General features: G+C 41.6%; 1 protein-coding gene across 3 annotated transcripts; it reads left to right on the forward strand.

Annotated features, from left to right (window-relative positions):
- Positions 1-374: 374 nt before the first annotated feature.
- On the forward strand, positions 375-6,218 carry arrdc2 (arrestin domain containing 2). 3 transcript variants are annotated; one of them, XM_046858211.1, is made up of 8 exons: positions 375-512; positions 624-884; positions 3,656-3,725; positions 3,818-3,965; positions 4,050-4,411; positions 4,498-4,658; positions 4,745-4,899; positions 4,990-6,218. In XM_046858211.1, the coding sequence occupies exons 2-8, from the start codon at positions 626-628 to the stop codon at positions 5,041-5,043; spliced, it is 1,209 nt and encodes a 402-aa protein (XP_046714167.1). In that variant the 5' UTR covers positions 375-512; positions 624-625; the 3' UTR covers positions 5,044-6,218. The 3 variants fall into 3 exon arrangements, with proteins under 3 accessions (XP_046714167.1, XP_046714168.1, XP_046714166.1); XM_046858212.1 differs by having other exon boundaries at positions 389-512; positions 621-884; XM_046858210.1 differs by lacking the exons at positions 375-512; positions 624-884 and adding an exon at positions 2,946-3,362.
- Positions 6,219-11,885: the final 5,667 nt, after the last annotated feature.

Genomic DNA, 11,885 nt, shown 5'->3' on the forward strand with positions numbered 1-11,885 from the left:
ATATGAATCTTATCACCTGATAAGAATAATTATGCCATAAATAAACATATTAAAACCTTTTATTTTTACTATTTGAAATAAGCAAAGCTCTTAAATATTTCTCAAATTTTAGAAATATATATATTTTTAAACTGGGAAAATTTCCCTCAGTTACATTTTTCCATTTATCTAATTTATCTGTTTATTTATTTATTTATTTATTGTGCAATGATTCGCTTCGCGTGATTACGACCGTAATAAGGGGGCGTGGTTTTGGTGGCGGGCCATGTGGAATCAGGGGAAAAAATCGAATAGGGGCGTGACCTCAATGGGGGCGTGCTCTTGTTAGTGAACAGTGGCAGTTGTGAGGGCGTGGTCTTGGCGGTGGACAGTGTTTGGTGGGCGTGGTCTTGACCATGTGTAGGCGTTGTGAGAGAAACAGTTGGCGTGGATAAATGACACCGGACTTGTTGCAGCGCGTGGAGTGGCGTCTGGTGAGGAGCGCGTGCGGTGTGGGGTATCTACTGGACTGGGTAGGTTTCTTCTTATTTCTTTATTTGTTATTTATTTGACCATTTCACAGGAATTCGCTTGTTGGAGATGTTTGGTTTTTCTTCTCATGCTCTACTCGACTTCTTCAGCAGATATGGACTTTACGGGTCTCCGACGCTTTGCCCTGGAGCTGGACGGCCCCGGGGACGCGGTGTACAGCAGCGGGGAGACCCTGAGTGGGATCGTAGTGCTGGAGCTGCAAAGGCAGATGGACATCAGAGCCCTGAAGGTTCAGAGCAGAGGGGTGGCTTCTGCTCACTGGCTGGAGCACAGGGGTGTCGGGGTCAACACCGTGTACAACGACTACACCTCCAATATCACATACTTCAGGAAGAGACAACACCTGATTCGAGGTGTGTAGTTCATCCTCTGCTATAGTGTGTGTGTGTGTGTGTGTGTGTGTGTGCGCAGAGCATCTGGTGCAACTGTGCGTGACCAATTTGTAGCGACTAAACAGTGCACCAGTAGGGGGCGCATTATCTGCTCCACAACATGCCATGCTGACAAACACCACGTTCTCCATCCAGTTCCACAGTGACAATAAAACAGTTCTTATTTTTGCAGCCATCAAACACTTAAGGCATAATTATATCTTTATTTTAAGTTTACTATCAATCTATTTTATCCTCATTAATATGTATATTTCAGCTGGAAATGTGGGTAAGGATGCAAGGACGGTGCATTGAACTGTGATGAACTTCCAGCTTTAAATTAAAAGATACGCACAAAATCTACAGAAGGAACTCTCTGGGCCTATTAGGGTAAAGAATGTTAAGTTTAGGATGTTGGATAAAAGAAATGCTTACAGAATAGAAAAATTTATCATCAGCAGTAATTAACTTTGGGCTCGAAATGTATATAAATCCATTCCCTCTTGTCAGTCAGATGCTCAAATATGTCTAATAACCAGTTAGTGATCACTAAGTTTATAATGTCATTATAAAAAACACTGCAGTTCCCTGTTAGTTTACACACTACAACCGTTGGAGATGCACAATATTTATAGCAGCTATTTAGTAATAGTGAATTGTTATAGCACTTGTAATCATGATAAGACTTCTGTCTGATAAAGAAACACACTTTAACCTTGATCGTCTCATGTGATCGAAGTGGAAAAGTAGAAGTCATGGAGGATGTAAAGATAACATTTTTTCCACCGATGCTCTGATATCATATTATAAGCGAGATGAGTAAAGAAGAAATTCCCACTGAAGTGTTTATCGTCAGTGTTTATTACCAGACCTTCCAGGTAAAAGGGATTTTGGATTTCGGGGCCTGACTGGGCTAAATAAAGCTCAATCAATAGAAACAATCAAACTGGAGAGGTTTTTTTGGCTGAAAAAACATTAGATAAATACATATGTTTTGGCTGTTTAAAGTTAATGATTTACATCTGAAAAAAAAGGAAAACAAACTGAGTAAACTCTAAACTTGTGAACTCGTTCACTCAAATACGACACATCAGCAGTCAAATCAGCCTTGTTTACTGGTGCTTCAACCTGATTTTATCTGATTTACGTGACCACAAACATCTGGACATCTGACCATCACACATAAATGTGCATCATTTATTGGCAAAACGCTCGAGGCACAAATGATCTACAATATCTTAAAGTAAAACTGTAAAAAATACTAAGAGGCTCAAAACTGTCCTGCATGACAGAAGCCGAGATTGGAGCGAATAAACTCAAATGTCTTCCACAATCATAGACCTCTTCGCCTGGAATCCACACATCCACAAAATCTAAGCTTTTTCCTTTTAGAGGAGCGGTGCTCACTATAACAGAAAAAAAGACTGTATATGGTATTCAACAAGCACACAAAGGGTGTAATGGTCGGGTGTCCACATACTTTTGACCGTATAGCGTTTGTCATGCTGTTTAGAAAATTGTCACTTTTATTATTACATTAAGAAGCTGATTAATGTTTTGTTATGTTTTTATTGAAAATATTCTTTGAACAAAAGTAGTATTTAGATTTTGAAATGATGGGGTAATATGACGGAGCATTCTGATTTTTCCACACCAGAGGGCGCTAGAGATACGCGGGACACCCATAGTACACGATGTTCACAGTCAACTTTTGTTGTGAACAAACACACACGCGCGCGCGCACACACACACACACAAACACACAAACACACACACAGCGATCAGAACTTTTTCTTTCGTTTCTTCTTTCTCTTGGTCGACTGAAAGCTCAGTGTTTTATTCATTTTGAAAACTAATTTTATCCACGTGTTTTAATGTTGCGTCTGCGCGTGTTTGCGTTTGAACGCGCTGCTCTGGAGCATGCTCAGTCCACTTGTTTTTCACCAAGAACCTGCAAGCATCAATCATCAAGCCCCCGCGCGCTGGCCACGCCCACTCGTGTTTATTAGGCGAGGCCAATCAGCGCGCCTGACCGCGCATAATTACGAGGAAACCCCGCCCCCCCATGCTAGTTAAAGGACTCATAGAGGCGTGTGGGTTTTGTTTTGCTCAGAGAGAGAGAAAGAAAGAAAGAAAGAAAGAAGAAAGAAAGAAAGAAAGAAAGAGAGGAAAGAGAGATCTTTGAGATGATCTTCAGCAAGGTGAAGAAGTTCCTGGTGGAGTTCGACTCCCGCGATGCCCCCTGCCCGCCCCTGTTCCACAGCGGGGACGTGGTGTGCGGACGCGTCGTGCTCGAGCTCGGCGCTGAAACGAAAGTGGACTCGGTGAAGCTCCACGCTGAGGGATACGCGAAAGTGCACTGGACCGAATCCCGGAGCGCAGGTTCCAGCACGGCTTACACACAGAACTACAGCGACGAGGTGGAGTACCTGAACCGGAGAGAGGTTCTCCTGCAGGCAGGTCGGTTTCCCGAGGCGCGTGCACGCCAGACAGGACATGGCTTTGTTTATGTTTCGTCGCCTTTTTGCTCGCTCGCGCTTTCTCTCCGTTTCTCCATCACTTCTATCACTCTGACACCTTCAACCATCATCTCCAGCTCAGACACCACACAGTATCATAACGCGTGTCTAATCTACACACTGTTTGTGTTACTGTTTGACTTTTTGCATGATGATGTGAAACTTTTTTGCTCTAAAACGTGTTTTTATCTCACATACGTTTATTCGATAATTAACCTCAGAATCTGTTTGTAGATAACGGAGAGATGACGACCCTTCCTGCAGGAAGACACGAGTTCCCCTTCAGCTTCCAGCTCCCTGAAGAGTGAGTTTCCTCCATCTTCAATTGGCATCTCAGATAACCCATATATCTTCGTGTGCGTGAACACGCATCTGACCTGACTTTGTGCCTTCCAGGACGCTCGTGACTTCGTTCGAAGGCAAACACGGCAGCATCCGGTACTGGGTCAAGGTGAAGCTGCACAGACCCTGGGCTCCTGTGAAGAAGATCAAGAAAGAGTTTACGGTTATCGAGCCCATCGACATCAACACGCCGTCCCTACTGGTAAGAATTAAGACGTGAGGACGTGAATTGGTGCGTTGGGGGCAGAAGAGACGTGTTCTGAGTCGTGCTGCTGTTTTTTTGTAGGCACCTCAGGCAGGAACTAAAGAGAAGATGGCTCGTCTGTGGTACCACAACTTCGGGCAAGTGTCCGTCACGGCGAAGATCGACCGCAAAGGCTACACACCAGGCGAGGTGATTCCGGTCTTTGCCGAATTCTATAACGCCACTTCCCGATCCGTGGTGCCGAAAGCGTACATCACGCAGACTCAGACCTTCATCGCGAGGGGCACCATGAAGCAGAAGCAGGCCGTCGTGGCCACGCTGTGCGGAGACGTAGTGGAAGCACGGCGCCGAGAGACCTGGCACGGGCGCGCCATCAAAATCCCTCCGGTCGGTCCGTCCATCCTCCAGTGCCGCATCATCAAAGTGGAGTACACGCTCAGGGTAAGATCTACGATCCTGTCTCGTTTAGATACGACAGAGACGTCACCATGTCAATCCTTAACTTCATAACCTCCTCCTCCATCATCAGGTGTGTGGACATTCCTGGCACCTCCAAACTGTGTCTGGAGCTTCCGCTGGTCATGGGGACCATCCCTCTGCATCCGTTCGGCAGCCGGACCTCCAGCGTCAGCAGCCAGTACAGTCTGAACCTGGAGTGGTTCCGCATGACCGTTCCTGAGCAGCGTGAAGGTCAGCACTTGTACCACTTCTACTCACCTTACCGAAGTTCTCTCCTTCTCTATAATCATCTCACTCACGGTGGTTTCTCCCCACAGCTCCTCCTGATTACAGCTCCATCATCACAGACGAGGAGGCAGAGCAGAATTCTGCAGCCCCCCGTATCGAGGAGGACCTCAGCGCTGTTCTGGAGCGCCCTTTCATGGCGTACGTGCAGGAGTTCCGCTTCAGACCACCACCAGTATACAGCGAGGTACGTTCCAGAACCTTCAGGAAGAAAAAGTCTGCGTTTTTAAAGAAAAACTTTTCCATACTGAATCTTGTTTTTGTTTCCGCCCCTCAGGTGGACCCGAATCCAGAACCAGTCAACATCAGACGACGCTGCATGACATGTTGAAGATCACGCCGAGCATCACGTGGTGTGTGATGTCATGATTTGAAACGAAGCAGAGATTTGCTTTCTGCCAGGGGCTCTGGATGTCTGAGACCCGCGCGCGCTGCTGCTCATCGAGCTCATCGCTTTGTGATGATACACGTGATCACGCCGGTTTCGGACGAGACCGAGGAACCGTCTGGACTGACGCTCGGACGGATCCGCAAGTTATCTTTTAAGAAAGAAGTGCAAGACGGACAGATTTTTCCGCTCGTGTATCTGTCTTTAATCCGTCTCTGAGTAGACTTCGGTCAGCGCCCGCTAATGACTAACAACCTCTCAAGCTTATTTTTCTGTGTTATGGAGGCGGCTGGACTGAGGACCGTTCGCCTTGTTTAGTTTTTTCTTCTCGAGAATAACGCCTAACCACACGTGTGCGTGTTTTTATTTAGTAAAAATCAGCACCGGTGCCACTCCATATCCTGTAATCAACACCTGCTAGCTGGAGCGAGAACGCAGTGGAAGTGCTGTTTCTCCTTTTGTGTGTCCTCCATCGAGAACATAACGTGAAGATGTTTCTGGTGTTTGTTGTATGCGGGTAAAGATAAAAAGTGTGCAGGTTCAGACCTGACATAATCTGCACGTGTAATAAAAGGATTCAGATCAATATTTCATGGAGATCCTGGAGGCAGGATGGTTTTTCTGAGTAGTAGGAACCTGCCCATGTGATGATGATGATGATGATGATGATGATCGTGCCGTCGACACGGAAACGATTGTAAATGTTGAAGGCTTTAACGCGATTGTAACTTGGTGCTTTCTGTGTTTTTTCCGCCGGTGGTTCGTTGACCACCGCAGCGCCTGTAGCAGGCACACAGCTGGATAACGAGCCATGATGGGTCACGGCGCCTTTACGTTTGTGTTGTTGTTGAAAACGGCAGCGCAACAAAGCGAGTGCAGGGATTTTACACATGACGATGCGTTCAGCCTTAAACTCGTTCTACCACTCTGAAGTGTACTTAACATTCCAAAGATGCTAATTAAATTCCAAATAGTGAAAAAACATCAGGTAATAATAACATGTTGAATGTACTGTTTATGGCACTCATGGAAAATAAATGAATGTATTTTATAGGTTTTTTTCTTTTCATGTCAAAAGTATATTTTCTTAATTGTTTTCTAATAAAAAGTGAAACCAAGCAAAGTTTCTGTTTTGATTCATTGATTTAATTTAATTCGATTTCTTACACCACATGTTTTAATCCGAATCAAACTCCATATTCACTCCATCACTTCACCATAGTGTTTCCTCGTATGTAGATTATATTAAAACGATGCATGCTGTGAATCAGTCGAGTGAAGAAGCAGGAACGCACATGATCCAGGGAGGGTTCAGAATGTTGAACGAGACCAGATTCTGGCCTGCAGCCACGTTCACGAGCGAACCCTAAGAGCCTGGTGGTTTTCCGTCGTTCGTTTCCTGTAAAAGACAAACAATTCACATGCTGCTTTTTTTTTTTTTTGCATGCCTTAAAGAGAAGAGAAAGTAAATCAGATTACGTTCATGCTCTCTGATTATCTCGGATCACGTGACGTTCGGTTGCTCAACTTTTACTGAAAGAGGAACAACAACAGAAAGGAAAACAGAACTCTGTGTACTGAGTCAGGCGTCGTTTACTGCTGTTTGAACAGAAGGTTCTGCTTGGATTCGGAGCAGGGTTTTTGTTCACGTCTGCTCTGATCATGTCTGTTGTGGTTTTTACGGACAAAACAAGTCGTTCTGGGTTTTATGCACATGGTCACGTGATCGTATGAATATAAAGTATGGTACATTGCTTTAGCATGTATTGTTCTTCTCAAAGCACTCGCTCACTTGTACAGGCTCAAGGAGGTATGAGGAACATATCAAGAACTAAAACCATGAATAGTCGAACTCGGTTTTATTTGTAAAGCATTTTTAACAATGGACATTGTCCCAAAGCAGCTTTACAGTGATGGAGGTTATAAAGGTGGAATGCACAAGTTTAATGATTATAAGTTTGTCCCTAATAAACGAGACAGTGGCTCTGAGGTAGTGTGGAGAGAAAACCTTCAGAGGAGAGAACCCACATCAATTCCAACTCTATTTAATTCATCTTTATTTGTGTTGCGCTTTTAATAATGAACATCGTCTCAGAGCAGCTTCACACAGATAATGTGGTGATAAAAATTCTTTATAAGTGTAAGTTTGTCTCTGATGAACAAGTCGGTGGAGACTGTGGTGAAGGAAAAACTCCCTGAAATGCAGAAGGAAGAAACCTTGAGAGGAACCGGACTCAAGAGGGAACCTCATCCTCATCTGGGTTCCACCGAATGTCCATTTATTACAGATAAACGATGTTGAGGTGCAGTGATGGAGATCAGAGTAAACTGTAGTCCTGAGTCAGTGTAGCAGACTGTTGATATTAACTACAGTCCAAATCCTTAAAGCTCCTGATCTTACTCCGGAATTTCATCCACCCAAGGTGTTGATGAGAAACATCTCCAGCTGCACAGAGTCGCCTCCAAACTAGGAGGTGAAAGGATGTGAAACATCATGCAGATGCAGGCTGAAGTGCTCCAGTGATTTCTGACTGTGACATGATTGTTGGTACCAGACTGGTTTGTATTTTAGAAGCTCCTGGATTTTTTTTGGGGTCTAGAAGGAACCATCCACTGAATGTCTGCCAAATGAGTGGGCCAACAGAAGCAATCCAGAGGTTTACAGGTTTCGCTCCACATGGTGCTGCCATTACCGTGCATCTCTTTAGGGGTATCCGCTTATCTTATAGTGATGAGTAGTGTTATGATCTCACTTACCTAAAGAACTTTTATCCACATGCATTCTATCTTCTATCTTCTCAGCTCCAGTCTCCTTGCATGGTCGCTGATGTTGGGTGAGGTTGCAGTTCTACCATATTTATTTTTATCTTTATGGTGATCTGTGGATTTATTTATTTATTTTTACTTTGTCTTGGACTTGGTTTGATATCTCCTGGGTTTTTGAGATGCATGTCCAAGAGCAGGTGCATTTCACTCGAGACTCAGTTTAATTGAATTTTTACCGCTTTTATCTGATCTAAATATAGACTTTAAGACTCTTACTCTGTAAACTACATTAAGAGAAGGCTAAAAAATATTCTAGATATATACACCACACTACCATCCAAACATCTACAGGCTTGTAAATAGACTGCAAAATCCAGAACTATCCTGTTTGGCTCAGTGTAACAAGTAAACATGTTTTTAGATCCAAAATAAATGAAAATGAAAATAATTTTTGGCACACTCCAGGTCAGTCTCGATCTCATTGACTCGCATTAAAGCTTTGAGAAAGATACGAGGCTCTGACACATATCTTGGCACATCCTGGAGACTGGTCAGGCCAAATGTCTAGTCCTGAGGTTAACTGTCTGGTTTACAGTTACAATTCCCACCTAGATCAAGGACACAGAGAGGATTAATCCATAAACACAGGGTGAAACGTTTAATTATATATATATATATATATATATATATATAAAGAGAGAAGAAACTGCACACTACTGTCTGACTGACTGAGCAGTGGATTAGGTTTTAACATGCAGGCGAGCTTGTTCTTACACAGGACAGTGACGCTTAGAGGGGTGCGTCTGGAGCTAAGCTGTTTATGGTGCAGAGGGAGGATCTAGTAACAGATTCATGGAAACTACAAGAACTTCCTGTGCAATCCATGAGGCTCTTGTAACACCTCCAGGAGCCAGTTGGAATATTCCCAAGAAGAAAAATGCATGCTACAAAGTCTTCATCATAACTACTCATGCAAAACTATTATAATTATTATTATTATACTGTTTATTTATATTCATATTATTCCTTCATTTATCATTAGTTATTTATATCTATCATATATCACAACCTTACTAACCTGTACATATGTAAATATTTGACACTGCTACAAATGCACTTCTGGTTCATTGCTTTGTATCATAACATCTGCAATGACAATAAAGTTAATTCTAATCAAATCTGATCTAATTATTATTCGTGTTCTTGTTATAACTGATGCTGTTGTTAATCAGGGCTGTTTGTTGAGCTAAAGAGGTCTGAGGTTGGGTTTTTCCAGATGCATGGTGTGTTGTATAAGTGCTTGTATGCTTTGTTTCCCAAACAGATCCTCTTTGTTTGTTGAAATTATTCTGATCGAATGCTTCACTCAAATAGATTGTCTCAGATTTTTGACACAAGAAGATCTCACACTCCCTGCTAACAGAATCGTGTCAATGTCAAATGAAAGTCTGCCGCATCAGCTTTACTTCTGTTTTTACAAACCAAACGCTTTGATTTGACACTTAAAATTATAGTTACTAAAAGCTATAAGAAATGACATGCAGAGACCTTCTGGTTTCTAAAGCCTTAAAGCCAAACACGCTTACATGCTTACAACACATGCCAGATCACTGAATATCAAATGTTTTTTAAATACTATTGCCTTTAGGTATAGAAAGATGTCAAGAATGGCATAAGACGGTCCTGTATTGTGTGTAGATCATGTTATTATACAAGTCAAATAAACTTTTTGTCGTCCTTTGAGCAAATGTACAATAATCATATAGAATCCCATATTTTATACAATGTACACATTTTATTGCATATATATATATATTTTTTTACAAAACAAATACTTACTTTACATTGAATTAAAACACCTGAGTTATAGTGTTCACTCCTGTTGTGCTGGAATACGCAGTCTGACATCTGTAAGTGAATATTTAAACCTTGGCAACCCTACTGTACTCGCTTTTAAATGCTATTGCAAAAAATAGCAGCCAGACATTTATTTTAAATCTTTATCAGCAATTAAATTTCTTCAGGAAGACAATTAGCATGCAGCAGCAATAATAATAATAATAATAATAATAATAATAATAATAATAAAATACAATACAATAAATTAAATCAATAATAATAATAATAATGGCAAAATAGAATTCTGTTCTAGAATATACAGTACAACAACATATTCATTCAGTTTGTTATCTTCAAACTAAACCAATAATCCAAGTTTATATTTTTATATGATAATCACTTATATACAGTTAAACACAAAATCTCTACTCTCACCCCCAGCATCTAAAATCAGTTAGATAAATGTAAACTCAGCTTTAACAAATTCACATTTACTGACATTTTGTTTTCTTGAATCTTCTCCAGATTGTTTTTTTTACACGCATACAGCACAAATACTGTATATCAGAAGTTATGGAGGGGTGGGAATGAATCCTTCATACTCTTATCGTTTTATGAGACCCCCGGGGGAGATCATGCCCTTTAGTCTACTGACGTCAAACTTTATGTACAAGTAAACAGTGGCACACGAGGGGATGCGGCAGATATAAACAATCTTGTAGCGACTGTCAATACGCTTTAAAATGTTGACAAGTTTACAGGAAAACTCAGCAGATCAACATGATGAGCAGATGATGAGAAGACCAGACTGAAAAAAAGACCACTGATTATTTCGTTTTTTAAAAGAATATTATAAATATAAGATATAATAATAAACAAATATAACAATAATATCATAATCTTTAAAATTTTGTAACGAAGATTGCAAAGATAACCTGTTGTTCATGTTGCTGCAAAAGTATTGGCACCCTTCTTTCTATATACAATGCCTAGCGTCTGTGAGTCGAACCCAGGGCCATGAAAATGACAGCCCTGAAGTTCATGAGATTTCCTGTCATCATCTTGCATAACAAGAGATCCAACACCACACAGATGACACCCGACTAATTGTTTCATAAGAGAACCGGGAATATTATATTTGTGATTTGCAGAAGACTTGGCTCGCGGGTGAACGAGAACACGGTGTTACTTTTCCATCTAACATGTTGTGTAACCTTCTTACTAACGGTTCTGTAGTTCACTTGTACGGAAGAACATGACAGGGTGTTCTGATGTTTTAAAATAATCTGCGACCGGGTGGTGGGTTAATGTTACTGCTGACTATATTACTTTTACCACATCCGATTATTACAATTTATTATGAGTTAAAGGATGAGTGGTAGATTTTATAGTTCCATTTCTTATAATGCAGCTTGTCATGTTACAGAGAACTCCGAAAGACTTTTCTATGATAAGAAGAGTCGATCACTGCAGCTCCGTGACTCAGTTATAAAACAACACATGGTTACAATTATGTTATAGGCAGTAAATTGACGAAATGTACAGGCCCCTCCTTAAGTCCTCATCCACATGTCCAAGATCAAACTGGGAGTCTTATGCAAGCTACACTATGAAAAATAATGTACAGGATGTACATTTATGGATAGAAATTCCAGTAGCATTGATAATATCAGTAAAATCATGGCGTTAAAAGAGCAGAGAATGCAGTGTACTTTTTAATCCAAAATAAATTGATGACTGACTGATGAACAACTTCTGCAAGAAATGTCCTAATACCCTATACAAGCTTATTGAAGAAGAACAGGTGAACTACTGTATCACCAGGTTCTTCGAAGGCACTCGTGTAGTCTGCGAGTGATTCATTAGGTAGAACCTGAGAGTCTGACTGAGCATTCTGCTGACCTTGTGAGTCAGCCTTGTGTGAAGACATGCGTGAAGATGTCCACATGGCATGCTTGAAGTTCTCCAGAGGCTGACTTCCCAGGACTGTAACTCCATCCTTAAAATTCTGTACTACTTTTAACACTGTGTGTTCTACACCAGGATGGACAGTACATACCGGATTTTCTATGTAATGCATGCGAGAAAGGTGAAGGAGACACGAGAGCATGTGATACCGTTGTACGATTTTCTCCCACGCTGGAGAATTAAGATCTCTCACAGATCAGGGTCGTCTCACA

The sequence above is a fragment of the Silurus meridionalis genome, chromosome 9 (genome assembly GCF_014805685.1).
Source record: "Silurus meridionalis isolate SWU-2019-XX chromosome 9, ASM1480568v1, whole genome shotgun sequence".
NCBI lineage: Eukaryota > Metazoa > Chordata > Actinopteri > Siluriformes > Siluridae > Silurus > Silurus meridionalis.

Bases quoted from the DNA above. Each gene is read 5' to 3' on its own strand.
- arrdc2 (XM_046858210.1), top strand. From the start codon at position 3,089: ATGATCTTCAGCAAGGTGAAGAAGTTCCTGGTGGAGTTCGACTCCCGC. The intron at 3,966-4,049 runs GTAAGAATTAAG...GTTTTTTTGTAG, and splicing joins TCAACACGCCGTCCCTACTG to GCACCTCAGGCAGGAACTAA. The intron at 4,900-4,989 runs GTACGTTCCAGA...TCCGCCCCTCAG, and splicing joins CACCACCAGTATACAGCGAG to GTGGACCCGAATCCAGAACC.